Here is an 18,751-nt window from a genome sequence, read left to right as displayed (position 1 = left end):
GTTTGGACTTTGGGGGTGACTGTCCCAAGAGTCTACCCTGAAGCCCAGCTCGCACCCAGCACAGAGTTCCAGAGTGCCTCTCCGAGATGGGGAGGTGGTCTTGGAAAAGTCTCCAGACGGCCCAGTGTGGACCTAGGCAGAGATATGGTCTCCTCCCGAGGTATGTTTCTCTCTCTGTCAAGCCCGTCCAGGTTGAGGACCACTAGGATCCAAGCCTGGCTTGGGAGTACAAGGAGCAAGGCAGCCAGGCACCCCTGGACTGGAGGTGGGGGCACGACGTGGAAGGACTCTGATTTCAGAAGTTTAAGCCCCAGATCCCCCTTGTGCCCTCTTGTCTCTTCCATAGATTCAGCCCCAATCTGTTCAATCCAGGGATCCCAGGACTGCCTCTCTCCCAGGTGGCATCAGGAAGCAGAGAGCCAGTCCGGGAGTTCTCAGGGCTTCAAGGACTCAGCCAGGCCCAGAAAGGAGAAGATCCTTTGCAGGAGGGCAGACACTTGGAGGCCCCCGGTGGAGGTGATTGGAGGAGGCTGGCCTTCTGTAGAAGGGAGTCACACAGGGGCCACTGTGGCTCTGATATTACCGTCTTTTGGCTTAATCTCCTGGCCCTGACCCCTGATCTGGGTTCTGCCCTGGTTCGGCCCCTTCTGCTGACCAGCACAACAGACCATCATGATCAGGAGCCCCACAAGGAAAGTATAACCACTACTTGGGCACAAGGACTCTCACCAGTAGGACAAGAGGGGGGATCAGGGATGTGGCGGAGCGTCTAAGGGTGAGGAAGCTGTTTGGAATTTGTGCAGGTTGGGACTGGCTCCCTGTGGCTTGCAGGGCCGGCAGACGTCTGTGTCAGTGGGGGTCGCCTTGTGTGTGTGAGCCCTGAGTAACAGGGTTCCTCGTTTGTCACCTGGATATGGCCCCTAAGGGGTAGAGGGCCTGTAGGAGGGTTTGTTACCTAAACCTAGCTCAGGCCTCTGTGGGGAGACCTCCAGAGGGAAGGGCTTTGTGGGAAAGGCTAAAGATTGGAAAGCCCCTCCAAGAGAGTGCCCACTGGGCTCTGAGCACGCCCTCCAAGTGGGCTGGGGCCTGTCCTCACCGTGATTATGAGTGTGCTCAACGGAGCCAGCTCGTTTCCAGGTCAGGGAAACTCACCTGTCTTGTTGTTGTTTGGCGGTGCCTCGCCTTGTCGATACTTAGTTCCCTGACCAGGGAATGAACCTGGACCCTGGGCACTGAGATCTGGAGTCCTAACTGCTGGACTGCCAGGGACTTTCCAGAATGTGACTTTTTCTGTTTAAATTTTACTATTCTTTTAATTGAAGTCTAATTGTTTTACAGTAGCGTGTTGTTGTCGGGGAGGCAGTGTTGTCATCACTAAGTGCTGTCAGACTCTTTGTGACCCACGGACTGCAGGGCTGCAATCTCCCCTGTCCTCCACCATCTCCCCGAGTTTGCTCAAATTCATGTGCATTGAGTCAGTGATGCCATCCTACCATCTCATCCTCTGTTGTCCCCTTCTCCTTTTGCCTTTAATCTTTCTCAGCATCAGGGTGTTTTCCAGTGAGTCAGCTCTTTACCTCAGGTGGCCAAAGTACTGGAGTTTCAGCTTTAGCATCACTCCTTTGAATGAATATTCAGGGTTCCTTCGTTAGGATTGAGTAGTTTAATCTGTATGCAGTCCAAAGGACTCTCAGGAGTCTTCTCCAGCACCACAGTTTGAAAGCATCGATTTTTCAGTGCTCAGCCTTCTTTATGGTGCAACCTTCAAATCCATCCATGACTATCGGAAAAAAAAACATAGCTTTGAATATATGCTCCTTTGTCTAAACGTGATGTTTCTGCTTTGTAATAGGCTGTGAGGTTTGTCAAGTTTTCCTTCCAAGGAGCAGCAGCACCTTTTAATTTCACAGCTATACTCACTATTCTCAGTGATTCTGGAGCCCAAGAAAATAAAGTGTCACTGTTTCCACTCTTTCCCCTTCTGTTTGGCATGAGTGCTGGGATTGGATGCCATGATCTCAAGTTTTTTGAATGTTGACTTTTAAGTCAGCTTTCGCTCACCTCTTTCACTTTCATCAAGTGGCTCTTTCAGTTCAGTTCAGTCGCTCAGTCGTGTCCGACTCTTTGCGACCCCATGAATTGCAGCACGCCAGGCCTCCCTGTCCATCACCAACTCCTGGAGTTCACTCAGACTCGCGTCCATCGAGTCAGTGATGCCATCCAGCCATCTCATCCTCTGTTGTCCCCTTCTCCTCCTGCCCCCAATCCCTCCCAGCATCAGAGTCTTTTCCAATGAGTCAACTCTTCGCATGAGGTGGTCAGAGTATTAGAGTTTCAGCTTCAACATCAATCCTTTCAATGAACACCCAGGACTGATCTCCTTTAGAATGGACTGGGTGGATCTCCTTGCAGTCCAAGAGACTCTCAAGAGTCTTCTGCAACACCACAGTTCAAAAGCATCGATTCTTCGGCACTCAGCTTTCTTCACAGTCCAACTCTCACATCCATACATGACCACAGGAAAAACCATAGCCTTGACTAGACGGACCTTAGTCGGCAAAGGAATGTCTCTGCTTTTGAATATACTATCTAGGTTGGTCATAACTTTTCTTCCAAGGGGTAAGAGTCTTCTAATTTCATGGCTGCAATCACCATCTGCAGTGGTTTTGGAGTCCAAACAAATAAAGTCTGACACTGTTTCCAGTTTCCCCATCTATTTCCCATGAAGTGATGGGACCAGATGCCATGATCTTTGTTTTCTGAGTGTTGAGCTTTAGGCCAACTTTTTCACTCTTCTCTTTCACTTTCAACAAGAGGCTTTTTGGTTCCTCTTCACTTTCTGCCATAAGGGTGGTGTCATCTGCATATCTGAGGTTATTGATATTTCTCCCGGCAATCTTGATTCCAGCTTGTGTTTCCTCCAGCCCAGCGTTTCTCATGATGTACTCTGCATAGAAGGTAAATAAGCAGATGACAATATACCGCTTTGACGTACTCCTTTTCCTAGTTGGAAACAGTCTGTCTTTATTTTCTGCTTTTAGGGTCATTTGCTATCATTTGCCTATGTGAGGTTGTTGATATTTCTCCCAGAAATCTTGATTACAGCTTGTGATTCATCCAGCCTGGAATATTGCATAATGTACTCTGTATAGAAGTTAAATCAGTGGGGTGACAGTATACAGCCTTGACAGACTCCTTTTCCAAGTTTGAGCGAATCCGTTGTTCCCTGCCCCTTGTTAGTTTCTGCGGTGCGTGTGGGCTAAGTCGCTTCAGTCGTGTCTGACTCTTTGCTACTGTAGGGACTATAGGCCACCAGATTCCTCAGTCCATGGGGTCATCCAGGCAAGAACACTGGAGCGTGTGGCCATGCCCTCCAGCAGGGGATCTTCCAACCCAGGGATTGTACCCGCATCTCCTGTGTCTCCTGCATTGCCAGACTGGCTCTTTACCACTAGTGCCACCTAGGAAGTCCCAGTTTCTGGTGTCCAGCAAGGCGAATCAGCTATACGTATACATGTATCCCCTCCCTCTTGAGATTTCCTCCCGCCCCACCCCTACTGCACGCCTCTCGGTCATCACAGAGGGCCAAGCCGCGCTCCTTGTGATGTAAAGCAGCTTCTCACTAGCTACCCACTCCACACACGCTAGTGTATATATGTCAGTGCTGCCCTCTCAAGGCATCATGCTCTATGAACCCTCTCCTTCTGCCCTGGGTCGCCAAGTCCACTTTCTGCGTCTTCGTCTCTATTCCTGCCCTCCAAACAGACCCATCAGTACCACGTTTCTAGAGTGCATGTATATGCATTAATACACGATCTTCATTTTCTCTTTCTGACTTATTTCACTCTGTAAGACAGACCCTAGGTGACTTCGTATCACTACAAATGACCTGAATTCACTCATTTTTACGGCCGAGTAGTATTTCATCACATACATGTGTCACATGTTCCTGATCGACTCCTCTGTCAGCAGACATTTGGGTTGCTTCCAGGTTCACCGTTGTGAGCAGTGCTCCAGTGAATATTGGGGGTGCATGTGTCCTTTAGGACCATGTTTTTCTCTGGATATATGCCCAGGAGTGGGATCACAGGGTCATATGAGAGCTCAGTTTTAGATTTTTAAGGAACCTCCATGCTGTTCTCCATAGTGGCTGGACCAATTTACATCCCCACTGACAGAGTAGGAGGGTTCCTTTCTTTCCTCACCCTCTCTAGCCTTTGTTGCTTCCCAGAGGGACCTTAAGAGACAACTCTAAATAATCCATGAAATAACCCACAAGGGAAAGAAATTGAGTTCAAAAATCTGGAGCTCAGAGAACACATTGCTGACTTAGGATAGCACAGCCCAGAACTTTGGGCCCCTTTTCTCCTCTCCCCCATATTCCAACACCAAGGGGACCAGTCACAGAAGCTGGTAAACGAGGTAGAAAGAAGACATTGCTCCTCCCCTTTCTATTCTTTCTTCCCCCAGTTGCCTCTTCTGGCCAGCAAGCACCCTCCTTGCAGCTAGCTCCCCCTTGCTTGGAGATGGGAAATTGCTACCCTCAGATGAGGACACAAGGGTTGATTGATACAGCGATTAAGCATTTCAAGGTACCAAACTTAAGCGAATGTGGAACTTGTCACCTGAGAAGTAACAGATAAGTCAGAGGACTGCCAAGATTTTCATCCAGGGAAAAAGAAAATTCTTCCACCGAATAAATTTCTTCAAGACAGTGGAAGACAAAGACTTGCATTCAGTTACGCTCCAACAAGTTCTTTTTAAGTCATGGATACAGACCAAAAGCCAGTTAGGTGATAGGACTGGACACTCATCAAAGAATTCTCTAAGCACATAGGCCCCACAGACTGTCAAAGCTGACTATCAAAGTGCCATGCCTGGGGTGATGGTGGCGATGGTGATGATGGTAGTCAAGTCCTTGGCTCTTATTTTGGAAGTCTCCATTTTTTAAGACTTTAAATGTTGATAATTCACATATGGATGGGAGGAGATGCCAAAGCAGGTATGTACTTAACTCTGGCATTTCTGTCACTGAGGATCTTTCCAACCCTCCCTGCTAGCAGGTGCCCTTGACACTTGTCAGCACGTATTCACAGTATTTCACTCTCTACTCTGTGGTCTCCACCCACCTATATCCTGGCAGCTCTGCAAGCTTCCCTCTCCAGGGAACTCCACTCTCAGACTCCATCCTGAGGCCCAAACAACTCTTAGCTTAGCACATGCCTTTATTTACAACGGAGATGGGACCAAGCTAAGAGAAGAGACTTAGGCAAGCTCAGGCAGCAGAATGAATTCTCTTGAGGAGAATGCAGGGTCCTGATTCCCAATTTAAGGCAGCAAGTGTGAAACCATTAGGATTGTGGGAATTACACGTGGGTATCCTCACATCCTCACGGCACACAAGTGCGGGCGGCTGAGAGGAGCTACCCCACGTCTGAGGTCAGGGCAGAAGTCAGGAGGACCCTATGCCCGAGGGGCGGCGGCCAAGAGGAGTTACCCCACGTCCAAGATCAGGGGCAGCGGCCGAGAGTGCCAGGCTGTGATGGCACAGGAAGGGCCAAGAGGAGCTACCCACCACCTGAGGGCAGGGACAGCAGCTGGGAGGAGCAACCCCATGTCCAAGGAGCGGTGGCTGCACGGGCACAGGAGGGCCTAGAGAAGCTATTCCACATTCAAGGTCAGGAGGGGCGGCGGTGAGGAGATACCCCTCGTCCAAGGTAAGGAGCAGTGGCTGCGCTTTGCTGGACCAATCGTGAAGAGATACCCCACACCCAAGGTAAGAGAAGCCCAAGTAAGACGGTAGGTGTTGCGAGAGGGCATCAGAGGGCAGACACACTGAAACCATACTCACAGAAAACTAGTCAGTCTAATCACACTAGGACCACAGCCTTGTCTAACTCAGTGAAACCAAGCCATGCCGTGTGGGGCCACCCAAGATGCACGGGTCATGGTGGAGACGTCTGACAGAATGTGGTCCACTGGAGAAGGGAATGGCAAACCACTTCAGCATTCTTGCCTTGAGAACCCCATGAAAAGTATGAAAAGGCAAGATGATAGGATACTGAAAGAGGAACTCCCCAGGTCAGTAGGTGCCCCATATGCTACTGGAGATCAGTGAAGAAATAACTCCAGAAAGAATGAAGGGACGGAGCCAAAGCAAAAACAATACCCAGTTGTGGATGTGACTGGTGATAGAAGCAAGGTCTAATGCTGTAAAGAGCAATGTTGCATAGGAACCTGGAATGTTAGGTCCATGAATCCAGGCAAATTGGAAGTGGTCAAACAGGAGATGGCAAGAGTAAACATCAACATTCTAGGAATCAGCGAACTAAAATGGACCGGAATGGGTGAATTTAACTCAGATGACCATTATGTCTACTACTGTGGGCAGGAATCCCTCAGAAGAAATGGAGTAGCCGTCATGGTCAACAAAAAGTCTGAAATGCAGTACTTGGATGCAGTCTCACAAATGACAGAATGATCTCTGTTCGTCTCCAAGGCAAACCATTCAATATCACAGTAATCCAAGTCTATCCCCAACCAGTAATGCTGAAGAAGCTGAAGCTGAACGGATCTATGAAGACCTACAAGACCTTTTAGAACTAACACCCAGAAGAGATGTCCTTTCCATTATAGGGGACTGGAATGCAAAAGTAGGAAGTCAAGAAACACCTGGAGTAACAGGCAAATTTGGCCTTGGAACACAGAATGAAGCAGGGCAAAGACTAATAGAGTTTTGCCAAGAGAACACACTGGTCATAGCAAACACTCTTCCAACAACACAAGAGAAGACTCTACACATGGACATCACCAGATGGTCAACACCAAAATCAGATTGATTATATTCTTTGCAGCCAAAGATGGGAGACGCTCTATACAGTCAGCAAAAACAAGACCGGGAGCTGACTGTGGCTCAGATCATGAACTCCTTATTGCCAAATTCAGACTTAAATTGAAGAAAGTAGGGAAAACCACTAGACCATTCATGTATGACCTAAATCAAATCCCTTATGATTATACAGTGGAAGTGAGAAATAGATTTAAGGGCCTAGATCTGATAGATAGAGTGCCTGATGAATTATGGACGGAGGTTCGTGGCATTGTACAGGAGAGAGGAATCAAGACCATCCTCATGGAAAAGATATGCAACAAAGCAAAATGGCTGTCTGGGGAGGCCTTACAAATAGCTGTGAAAAGAAGAGAAGTGAAAAGCAAGGAGAAAAGGAAAAATATAAGCATCTGAATGCAGAGTTCCAAAGAATAGCAAGATGAGATAAGAAAGCCTTCCTCAGCGATCAATGCAAAGAAATAGAGGAAACCAACAGAATGGGAAATGCTAGAGATCTCTTCAAGAAAATTAGAGATACCAAGGGAACATTTCATGCAAAGATGGGCTCAACAAAGGATAGAAATGGTATGGACCTAACAGAAGCAGAAGATATTAAGAAGAGGTGGCAAGAATACACAGAAGAACTGTACAAAGAAGATCTTCATGACCCAGATAATCGCGATGGTATGATCACTCACCTAGAGCCAGACATCCTGGAATGTGAAGTCAAGTGGGCCTTAGGAAGCATCACTATGAACAAAGCTGGTGGAGGTGATGGAATTCCAGTGGAGTTATTTCAAATTCTGAAAGATGATGCTAGGAAAGTGCTGCACTCAATATGCCAGCAAATTTGGAAATCTCAGCAGTGGTCACAGGACTGGAAAAGGTCAGTTTTCATTCCAATCCCAAAGAAAGGCAATACCCTAGAATGCTCAAACTACCACACAATTACACTCATCTCACACGCTAGTAAAGTAATGCTCAAAATTCTCTAATCCAGGCTTCAGCAATATGTGAACCATGAACTTCCAGATGTTCAAGCTGGTTTTAGAAAAGGCAGAGGAACCAGAGATCAAATTGCCAACATCTGCTGGATCATGGAAAAAGCAAGAGAGTTCCAGAAAAACATCTATTTCTGCTTTATTGACTATGCCAAAGCCTTTGACTGTGTGGATCACAATAAACTGTGGAAAATTTTGAAAGAGATGGGAATACCAGACCACCTGACCTGCCTCTTGAGAAACCTATATGCAGGTCAGGAAGCAACAGTTAGAACGGGACATGGAACAACACACTGGTTCCAAATAGGAAAAGGAGGACGTCAAGGCTGTATATTGTCACCCTGCTTATTTACTTTCTATGCAGAGTACATCATGAGAAACGCTGGGCTGGAAGAAGCACAAGCTGGAGTCCAGATTGCCAGGAGAAATATCAATAACCTCAGATATGCAGATGACACCACCCTTATGGCAGAAAGTGAAGAGGAACTAAAACGCCTCTTGTTGAAAGTGGAAGAGGAGAGTGAAAAAGTTGGCTTAAAGCTCAACACTCAGAAAACGAAGATCATGGCATCTGGTTGCATCACTTCATGGGAAATAGATGGGGAAACAGTGGAAACAATGTCAGACTTTATTTGTTTGGGCTCCAAAATTACTGCAGATGGTGACTGCAGCCGTGAAATTAAAAGACGCTCACTCCTTGGAAGGAAAGTTATGACCAACCTACATAGTATATTCAAAAGCAGAGACATTCATTTGCCAGCAAAGGTCCATCTAGTCAAGGCTATGATTTTTCCTGTGGTCATGTATGGATGTGAGAGTTGGACTGTGAAGAAAGCTGAGTGCCGAAGAATTGATGCTTTTGAACTGTGGTGTTGGAGAAGACTCTTGAGAGTCCCTTGGACTGCAAGGAGATCCACCCAGTCCATTCTAAAGGAGATCAGCCCTGGGATTTCTTTGGAAGGAATGATGCTAAGGCTGAAACTCCAGTAATTTGGCCACCTCATGCAGAGTTGACTCATTGGAAAAGACTCTGATGCTGGGAGGGATTGGGGGCAGGAGGAGAAGGGGACGACAGAGGATGAGATGGTTGGATGGCATCACCAACTTGATGGACATGAGTTTGAGTGAACTCTGGGAGTTGGTGATGGACAGGGAGGCCTGGCGTGCTGCGATGCGTGGGGTCGCAAACAGTTGGACACGACTGAGTGACTGAACTGAACTGATCCTCACATCCAGAGGGAGAGCCTGAGCTCTGCCAGCGTCTGACTTTACCAAGCAGTGGTGAGAGAACTGGCTCTTATTGGCACAGTAGCATGGCAGTTGGTGGGGGGCTCGGGCACTGGGATCAGGGGTTGGGGGTGCTGTGAAGTGGGGAGGGGTGAGGCCAGGGCTAGATGAAGGTGAGGTGAGTAGAAGCCGGGATGCCGCAGCTCTCCTAGTGGTCCTCAAACAGTTGCTCCAGAGCCTTCATGTAGAGCCTGTGACAGTGGTCCACCTGCTGCTCGGTGGGCTGCGGGCACTGGGGCACCGGGATGGGGCGGCCCGCTGCAGGGACAGAGGCCACAGGTCGGGGAGGGGCCTCGGCTGCACACACAGTTGATGGAGTCCTTCTTGGAGACAGACACTCACCCACAGTGGTGATGGGTCTGGCCAAGGGCACCAGGCCCCAGGACTTGGCTGAGAAGAGACGCAAGGAGATGCAAGGAGAAATGGCCAGGAACTTCTTGAAGGTGATGCTGCCAGGAGTCCGGGGCAAAAGCCTTAACTCTGAAGATGTCATTCTCCCCAAAGGAGTACACGGGCACCAGGGAGGCGCTGGGAAAGTGGGGAGACAAGAGAGAAGAGGGCTGGTCAGATCAGCGGCTCTCAGAGGGTCCCCACATTCCTCCCCAACAGGTTCCCACTTCCCGAGGCCATCTGAAGCCAATGATGGTGCTCCAGAGAAATATTAGAAGAAGGGACTTACATTTCTTAAGATTCATGTATACTCTAACTTCCTATATACATTTTCTCATACAGTCTCAACTACAATGTGTTGAGAGGTGGGTGGCAAGGTGGATGTTAACCCTATTTCACAAGTAAAGAAACATGCAAGGTATTGCCTGTGAGAGGGTATCATAAAAAAATGTGAGCTGAGGGAGTCTGAACCCCAGGGTCCAGCAATTCGCACTGTGATCCTGTGTCTCTGCGTGGGAGGAAGCCTGGGGAATGGGCACCAGGGCTGGGCACAGAGCAAACACCCAAGGTCTGCCCAGAGTGCCCTCTAGAGGTGGTCACCGTGTAAGCTGTGGGAACACACAGTCCACCTCCCGGGGGCGGGTGTGTAGGCATAGAGTGTAGCTCCCCAGACACACTGTGAGGCTCTGACCATCGAAGGCATCCCTGGCTGGGCCCCCGCTCACCCGTGTCTCAGTGCCAGGCGGACGAAGCCTTTACGATTCCAGAGAGTGAGGTAGTGCTCCCTGGGATGGCATACAGGGCCTTCTGGGCTCCCCCTGACTTGGATGACCACAGCCTGGCCCAGCTGGGGCTGCAACAGAATAAAATCCAGGCTCTTGTGGCTTGTAGAACATAGCCCTGTGGACAAGAGGGGGTGCAGGAACAGTGAGTACCCCCTCCTTGTACCCTTAGTACCTCACCCTGCCCTTTAGCTCAGGAAAGGTGAGATACCACCCCTTTTTTTTCCAAACTCCTTCCCCCTGTGCCTCAGTCCGTGTACCCTACAGCGCCTCTCCCAGGAAGGATGCAGGACACTTGCTCCAAAGCCCCTTCCTGACCCCCTTGGTGAGCCTGGTCAATGTTCAAGCCAAGTGCCTGCGCTGGGTGGTGAGCAGGGACCACTCTTTCCGGATTGAGGTGGGGTTGCCTTCTGTCATTCCGCCCTGGTCTCACGGCAGGACGTAACATGGTCTCCACAGACTGGGCGGTGGAACATGCCGTTCAGCGTGAACCTGAGAACCGAGACACTGGGAACTGCTGGGAGGAGCCAGTGCTCTCAGCGCAGGAGTTACAGAAGCTTCCAACATCCATGACCCCATGTGGGCGGGACACTGGCATGTAGCTCCTGTCTGGGGGCAGCTCTGCTGTTTTCACCAGCTGTGGCGGCAGGGGGCAGGATGAAGGAAAGAAAGCAGAGACGGCAGGACCCCAGCTGAAAGGGTACCCGCCCCCACCAAGAGACCTGAGAGTTTAGGGTCTAAGATTGGGTCAAAGGCATGAGGGTCCAGTCTGGAACACCATCCCACCCCCTGCCCCGTTACCTGAACGTAAGCAGCCAGAGGTGAGAATCCATCATGGGAAGGAGAGACGAGGTGGGAGGTAAGGGAGCGGGAGGAGTGGAGTGTCACTTGGAGGGTGACCTGTTACCTTAATGGGGAAATAATTTCTCAGGTGTTTCCAAGCAGTCCAGTTCTTCAACCACTGATAACGCCTTCCACCTTGGGCAGAGAGATAAGGGGGGAAGAATCACTGTAGACACCATTTATCACCGCTCACTACCGGGGCCCTTGTTTAGTAACCTTGGGGAGCTGTGTCCTGATCCAGAAAGAATCACACCACGTAGAGCACAGAGAAAACCAGATGGAGGTGAAGAGGAGGAGGAAGGCAAGAAGGGAAAAGAAAGGGCCTGGGGAGAGACGAGAAAGGAAAATGACCTGGATTATGAAACCATGATGACGTCTCCCCTCCATACTGACAGGTGAGATCCTTGGGCATCTCCCAGCTGACTTCTGGCCCCTCCTCCCTTTGCCCCTCACATCCAGGTATGGGGTGGGGGTCTGTAGCGTTTTTCTCCCCACACTCCCCCTTCCCTTCTTTCATCATGGACCCCTCAGCCTGCTCCCCTCACCCAGAAAGAGTCAACAGAGCACGTCTGTATAGACGTCCAGTGCTTCCAGCCACTGTTTCTGCAGGATTCTGATAGTGGGGGAGGGCGGCTAGGCGGTGGAGGCTCTCTGGTGCTCCCCTTCTGCCAGCAGGACTCTAGGACTCCAGAAAAAGAATGCTGGTTTTTTTTAAGAGTCTTGGAAGCTTTTCTGGTCTAGTGGCCAAACCCTTGTGGCCTCCGGGGATCTCTTGCAGGGGCTGTGTGGATGTGGAGACTCTTGGGTCCAGAGCCCCAGACGTTTCAGGCCTCTCTACACACTGATCATGAACTTCTCCAGTGGGTCAGTCCAGGCCGGCCACTGGGTAGGGCAGGGAGGCAGGGCAGGGAGCGTGCCACAGAGGTCCACCCCCAGATGCATCCAAAATCCTGTGGGGCAGAGGTTGCAGAAGAATCCAGAGAGCCCACCCACTGGGTCCCAGCCTCAACTGTGTGATCTCAAAGATCCTGGACAAGCGCCCTTGTCCATTTGTGGGTCTCTGGGAATAGCGAGGCCACAAGGAGACGTGGCTTGGAGAGGGTATCTCATCCCCAAGGTCGAACACGTCAGTGGCACAAGTATGTTCCCACTTTTCATTTCAGGCCTTGCCCAGAGTCACTAAGGGGCCAGTGGTTGCCTAAGTGAGGAGGTGCCTGTGGGTGGGGACACGTACCGCACCCCGAGCTCTTGGAACAACTGCGTGCGTGGCTCCATCTGCACGGGAGTAGGCCCCCTGGTTCCTTGTAACCTCATCGGGGTCGCCACTGTGGGCAGAGGAGCAGTCAAGAAGGGGGGTTGCTGAGATGCCTTTACGTCCCCTTCTTTGCTGAGGGGTTCACTTGGACAGAGTCCAGCCTGGGTGCGAGGCTGGCAGCCAAGAGTTCAGGTCCCGTCCTGGGACTCTCACCTCCTGACCATGCCAGGGCCTGAACCTGTGGTGGAGTTGGGGACAGAGCAGGTAGAAGCGGGTCTCATCGTCGGTGTGGATAAGCGTGAGGACCGGCAGGAGGAGGATCCAGGGAACGCGGAACAGTGGCAGGCCCACTCTCAGCCGTGGCTACACCTCCTCCTCTGCCCTTCCCTGGGTGCAGCTAGCTCCCCCCTGTTGTAAGTGAAAGTCACTCAGTTGTGTCCGCCTCTCCGGGACCCCATGGGCTGTAGCCTGCCAGGCCCCTGTGTCCCTGGAGTTCTCCCGACCAGAATACGGGAGTGGGTAGCCTCTCCATTCTCTACAGGACCTTCCCAACCCAGGGAGCAAACTGGACTCTCCTGCATTGCCAGTGGATTCTTTACCAGCTGAAGAAGTGAAAGCTGCTCAGTCGTGTCCGACTATTTGCAATCCCATGGACTTTGCTCTAACCAGCCAGGTTCCATGGGATTCCTCAGGCAAGAATACTGAAATGGGTTGCTTTGCCCTTCAACAGAGGATCTTCCTGATCCAGGGATGGAACCTGGGTCTCCAGCATGCCAGGTTGATTATTTACATCTCAGCCAGCAGGGATGCCTTTAGCACCTGAGTTACCAGGGATTCCCAGCCTCAGATGCAGATCCAAGTGTTGATTGCTAACCCACCTGAACATTTCTAGACATGAACATTTAGTGAATGTAGAAGTTGTCACCTGAGAACGACCCAGATAATTCATGAGACTGCTAAGAGTTTTCGCTTGGACAAGAGAAAATTCTTCCACTGAATAAAATTTCCAGCATGGTGGAGAGCAAATCGATTTGTACTCAGCTACTTTCCAAAAAGTGCTTCTCATTTAAGTCATGGATACAGGCACAAAGATAGCAAATAGGAGGCACGTAAGTCAAAGGATGCTATGACCACATAAGGTCCCTCCCAGTGTTTCAGGGATCCTTGGTATTTCACTGGTGCCGTGACCGTGAGGATGATAGTGGTGATAGACATGATGGTGATAAATTGGTTGGCTCTTATTTTCCTAAACTCTTTTAAATTTTTTGATGTTAATAAGGTAATTTTGGGACGAGTCCTTTCTCACCCACCCAGTGAATGAGGTTCATGTGGACCTAATGCTGGGCTTGCAGTAGGGCTTCATATGGTAAAATAAATCCCCGCTTCATATGCTCTCCCAGCCCCCAGGGAATAGGAAGGAGATGCAGATAGGAAACTCTCTCTTTTCTATCACAAGAGATCAATCGAAATCTGCCTACTAAAGGTTCCCTTGACCCCTGTCAGCTTTTGCTCACAGTATTTCACCAGCTACCCTATTGTCGTCACTTACCTACACCTCCTGTCTGCACTTAAGAGCCTAGCCCGTTGGGATCTACCCTCCCCGAAAATATTCTGATCGTCCTGTTTCTCAGCTAAGTAGATGCCTTTATTTACAGAGGGAGAAAGGCCCCAACCAAGGGAAGAGATGAGACAGAGGCTGATAGACCAGAATTTAATATCTGGGAGAATTCAGGGCTCAGCTCTCAGTCTAAGGTGGCAAGTCTCTGTCGATTAGCGTGGTGGTGGAACACACGTGGGCAAACTTGCTCAAAGAGAGAGATTCTATCAAGCAGAGGTGAGAAAGCTTACTTTTACTGGCACAGTAGCATGGCAGTAGGTGGGGCTCTCAGGCGCTGGGATTAGGGGCTGGGGGCGGGGGCCAGGCTGTGAGGTGGCGAGGGGTGAGGCCAGGGCTAGATGAAGGTGAGGCGAGTAGAAGCCGGGAGGCCGCAGCTCTCCTTGTGCTCCTCAAACAGTTGCTCCAGAGCCTTCATGTACAGCGTGTGATAGTGGTCCACCTGCTCCTCGGTGGGCTGCGGGCACTGGGGCACCGGGATGGGGCGGCCCACTGCAGAGACAGGGGGACACAGGTCAGGGGAGGGGCCTGGGTTGCATGCACAGCTGATAGTGGCCTTCTTCCCTGCACATGGGCACTCACCCACAGTGGTGATGGGTCTGGCGAGGGGCAGCAGGCCCCAGGACTTGGCTGAGAAGAGACCACGGCCCCAGAAGATGCAAGGACAGAAGCTCAGGAGCTTCTTGATGGTGACTTGGAGCAGATGCTGCCAGGAGTCTGGGGCAAAAGCCTTAACTCTGAAGATGTCATTCTCCCCAAAGGAGTACACGGGCACCAGGGAGGCGCTGGGAAGGGAGGGGTAAGAGAGAAAATGGCTGGGCACATCAGGGGCTCGAGGAGCCCTCCCAAACTCCTCCCCCATAGGTTCCCACTTTCCTAGGCATTAGCAGCAAATGATGGTTCTACAAGAAAGATCTGGATGAAGGGATTTTCTTTCTTAAGCCCAGTGTGTCCTGGACCTTCTCATATTTATTTTCTCACACAGTCTCAGCTACAACGTGGTGGCAAGGCGGGCCTTAGCTCTGTTTCACAAGTAAGAGGTGTGCAAGGTCTTGCCTGTGAGGGGGCATCATAAAAGAATGGGAGCCGAGGGCATAGGAGCCCCCAGGGTCCAGCGCTTCGCACTGTGATCCTGTCTCTCTCTGCGTGGGAGGAAGCCTGGGGAATGGGCACCAGGGCTGGGCACAGAGCAAACACCCAAGGTCCGCCTAGAGCGCCCTCTAGAGGTGGGCGCGATGGAAGCGCTGGGGACACACAGCCCACCTCCAGGGAGCCGAAGTGTACAGATAGGGGGTAGACGGCCACACACGGTGAGGTTCTGCCCACTGAAGGCAGCCCCGGCTGGGCCCCCGCTCACCCGTGCCTCAGTGCCAGGCGGACGAAGCCTTTCCGATTCCGGAGAGTGAGGCAGTGCTCCCCCGGGACGGCATACAGGGCTTCATTGGCCCCTCCGACCACGATGACCACAGCCCTGCCCAGCTGAGATTGAGACAGAACATAATCCAGGCTCTGACGGTTCACAGAACACGCTCCTGTGGGCATGAGGAGGTTCAGGGACAGTTGGTACCCCCTCACTGGCTCCATAGTCCCTCTGCTGTCCCTTTAGCACACTGAGTATTCGACATCATCCCATTCTCTCCGAATTCCCTACCCCGTGCCCCTGTCCACGTGTCCCACAGTGCCTCTCCCAGCAAGGATGCAGGACGCTTGGGGCCAAGCCACCCCCTGACCCCCATTGTGAACCAGGCCAAGTCAAGCCAAGTGCCTGGGGTGGGTGGTGACTGGGGGTCACTCTGGCCAGACTGGGGTGGGGTCACCCTCTGTCACTCAGCTCAAACTCACCACAGGACAGAAAGTACTCTCGATGGCCTGGCAGGTACAAGAGACAATTCAACACGGCCAGTGAGAACCGAAGCCCTGGGAAGACCTGCGAGAGGCCAGTGCCCTCTGTGGCAAAGTTACAGACGGTTCCGACGGCTATGATCCCATGTGGGTGGGATCCTAGAACGTAGTTCCTGTCTGGGGGCAGCTCTGCTGTCTTCACCAGCTGTGGCGGCAGGGGGCAGGATGAGGGCAAGAAAACAGGGAAGGCAAGAGCCCAGCTGAAAGGGCGTCCCTCCCCACCAAGATCTTGAGAGCTCAGGATAAGATGGGGCCAAAGGCACAAGGGTCCAGTCTGGAACACCATCCCACCCCCTGCCCCGTTACCTGAACCTAAGCAGCCAGAGGTGAGAATCCATCATGGGGAGGAGAGAGGAGGTGGGAGGTAAGGGAGCGGGAGGAGTGGAGCATCCCTTGGAGGGTGACCTGTTACCTTAAGGGGGAAATAATCGCTCAGGTGTTTCCAAGCAGTCCAGTTCTTCAACCACTGATAGCGCCTTCCACCTTGGGCAGAGAGATAAGGGGGGCAGAGTCGCTGCAGACACCACTTATCGCCTCCTTCTTCCCAGGCCCTTGCTTTTGCTGTTTAGCTGCTAACTGGTGTCTCTCTGTGACCCCATGGACTGCAGCATGCCAGCCTTCCCTGTCCTTCACTGTTTCCCAGAGGTTGCTCAGACTCACGTCCACCGAGTCCATGATGCCATCCAGCCGTCTCGTCCTCTGTCACCCCCTCCTCCTCCTGCCCTTGTTTAGCACTCACCTTGCTGGGGTGTGTCCCAGTCCAGGAATAACCATACCAAGTAGAGAAGAGAGAGATACCAGAGCGAGGTGAAGAGGAGGAGGAAGCCAGCAAGGGAAAAGAAAAGGCCTGGGGAACGGTGAGAAAGGAAAATGAGTTAGATTGTGATATCGCAGTGACTTCTCCCCTCTCCCCTCACCAGTGAGATCGTTGCCTGTCTCCCTGCTAGACTTTGGCACGTCCCTCCCTTTGCCCTGGGCTTCCCTGGCAGCTCAGTTGGTAAAGAATCTGCCTGCAATGCAGGAGACCCGGGTTCGATTGCTGGGTTGGGAAGAGCCCCTGGAGAAGGAAATGGCAACCCACTCCAGTATTCTTGCCTGGAGAATCCCATGGACAGAGGAGCTACAGTCCATGGGGTCGCAAGAGTCGGGCACGACTTAGCGACTAAACCATCCCTTTGCCCTGGGCTTCCCTAGTGGCTCAGATGGTAAAGCATCTGTCTGCAATGCAGGAGACCCAGGTTCAATCCTTGAGTCGGGAAGGAAATGGCAGCTCGCTCCAGTATTCTTGCCTCGAAAATCCTACGGACGGAGGAGCCTCGTAGACTACAGTCCGTGGGGTGGGGAAAAGTGGGACAGGACTGAGAGACCTCACGTCCCTCCCTTTGCCCTGGTGGTCCAGTAGGGGGTGCTCCAGCCTTCCTCCCTCTACCTTCCCCTTTTGCCACCTTCCCAGCTGGACCCCTGCCCGGCTCCCCTTACCCAGGAAGCAGAAACAGAGCACATATTGGTAGGTGCTCAGTACTTCTAACCACTGTTTCTTTAGGGTTTTCATGCTGGGGGTGGGTGGTAGGGTGCTGGAGACTCCCAGGTGCTCCCCTTCAGCCATCAGGGCTCCCAAACCAGGAAAAATGGGACGAAGGCTTTGGTTGGAGCGCAAGAAATCTTTCTGGTCTGAGTGGCCAAGCACTTGGAGCCTCCCAGGATTGCTTGCAGGGGGCTGTGTGCGTGGGGAGACTCTCTCATCAGAGCCCCAGAAGTCTCCAGTCTGCTCTCACTTATGAACTTCTTCAGTGGGTTGGACTGGGCTGGTCCCTTCTTGCGACTGGGAGATGGCCTAGGGGGCGTGCCCTGGAGGCCCAGCCCTCGGTGCATTAGAAATCATTGTGGGCGGGAGTGCTTCTTTTTGCAGAAGAAGCCAGAGAGCCCACCCACTGGGTCCCAGCCCTGATTCTTCCTGGACGAGCACACCCTAGTGTTTGTGGGTCTGGGAGTGTCTAGGCCACTTGGATGGAGAAGGCAATGGCGACCCACTCCAGTACTCTCGCCTGGAAAATCCCATGGACGGAGGAGCCTGGAAGGCTGTAGTCCATGGGGTCACGAAGAGTCGGACACTTACTGAACGACTTCACTTTCACTTTTCACTTTCATGCATTGGAGAAGGAAATGGCAACCCACTCCAGCGTTCTTGCCTGGAGAATCCCAGGGACGGTGGAGCCTGGTGGGCTACCGTCTGTGGGGTCACACAGAGTGGGACACGACTGAAGCGACTTAGCAGCAGCAGCAACGGGCCACTCGGAGGCGTTAATTAGCGTGGTATCTCAACCCTGAGGAGAAACACACCAACACACAAGTTTATTCCCAGGTTGAATTTCAGTCGCCAGCCACACTCCTCCAGGGGCCTGAGGCCAACTAGATGAAGAGGAGGTGTCCGTGGGCGGGGACCGGGTAGCATGGGGTCTGATCTTGGAACAGCTGCGAGAGCCACTCAACTGAGACCAGAGACCCAGAGCAGCGCGTGTGCATGTGCTGAAGTACCCCTTCCGCCCCGACACCCCACCCAGTTGTACCGGGATGGGGGCCCCGACTTTGGGCAGAAGAGGATCAAGAGGGGTGATCACTGAGATGCTTTGAGGTGCCCTTCCCTCTCAAGGGATCCAGTGGGACAGAGTTCGGGGCTGGTGGGTTGGCCAAATGCCAGCCTGGGGGCGGGGCTGGCACCAAGTATTCAGGCCCCAACCTGGGACTTTCCCCTCCCAACCATGCAGGGGCCTTGAGCCCGGGAGCAGGGAGCGGGCTGGGGAGCTGGGAGCAGAGCAGGCAGAGGTTTCAGGTGTGGAAGGGCAGGAG

At 52.0% G+C, this 18,751-nt stretch overlaps 1 protein-coding gene and 1 pseudogene across 1 annotated transcript; both read right to left on the bottom strand.

The window, feature by feature from the left end:
• Positions 1–9,220: 9,220 nt before the first annotated feature.
• Positions 9,221–12,668, bottom strand: LOC138428879 (2-acylglycerol O-acyltransferase 3-like; annotated as a pseudogene).
• Positions 12,669–14,084: 1,416 nt separating this feature from the next.
• Positions 14,085–17,994, bottom strand: LOC138428854 (2-acylglycerol O-acyltransferase 3-like). The gene is made up of 7 exons (XM_069569788.1): positions 17,384–17,994; positions 16,644–16,751; positions 16,317–16,387; positions 15,845–16,049; positions 15,360–15,534; positions 14,585–14,787; positions 14,085–14,494 (listed from the first exon to the last, which is right to left on the bottom strand). The coding sequence occupies exons 1-7, from the start codon at positions 17,508–17,510 to the stop codon at positions 14,340–14,342; spliced, it is 1,044 nt and encodes a 347-aa protein (XP_069425889.1). The 5' UTR covers positions 17,511–17,994; the 3' UTR covers positions 14,085–14,339.
• Between the last annotated feature and the right edge of the window lie 757 nt (positions 17,995–18,751).

This window comes from Ovis canadensis, chromosome 24 (assembly GCF_042477335.2).
Source record: "Ovis canadensis isolate MfBH-ARS-UI-01 breed Bighorn chromosome 24, ARS-UI_OviCan_v2, whole genome shotgun sequence".
In the NCBI taxonomy this organism is placed as follows: domain Eukaryota; kingdom Metazoa; phylum Chordata; class Mammalia; order Artiodactyla; family Bovidae; genus Ovis; species Ovis canadensis.
This window is presented reverse-complemented; position numbering and strand designations above follow the sequence as displayed.

Excerpts from the sequence above, each read along its gene's own strand:
- LOC138428854 (XM_069569788.1), bottom strand. The coding sequence starts at position 17,510 with ATGGCTGAAGGGGAGCACCTGGGAGTCTCCAGCACCCTACCACCCACC. Across the intron at positions 16,752-17,383 it reads GCTCTGTTTCTGCTTCCTGG|GCCTTTTCTTTTCCCTTGCT; the intron begins GTAAGGGGAGCC and ends ACCGTTCCCCAG. Across the intron at positions 15,535-15,844 it reads AGAGTACTTTCTGTCCTGTG|GAGCGTGTTCTGTGAACCGT; the intron begins GTGAGTTTGAGC and ends TCATGCCCACAG.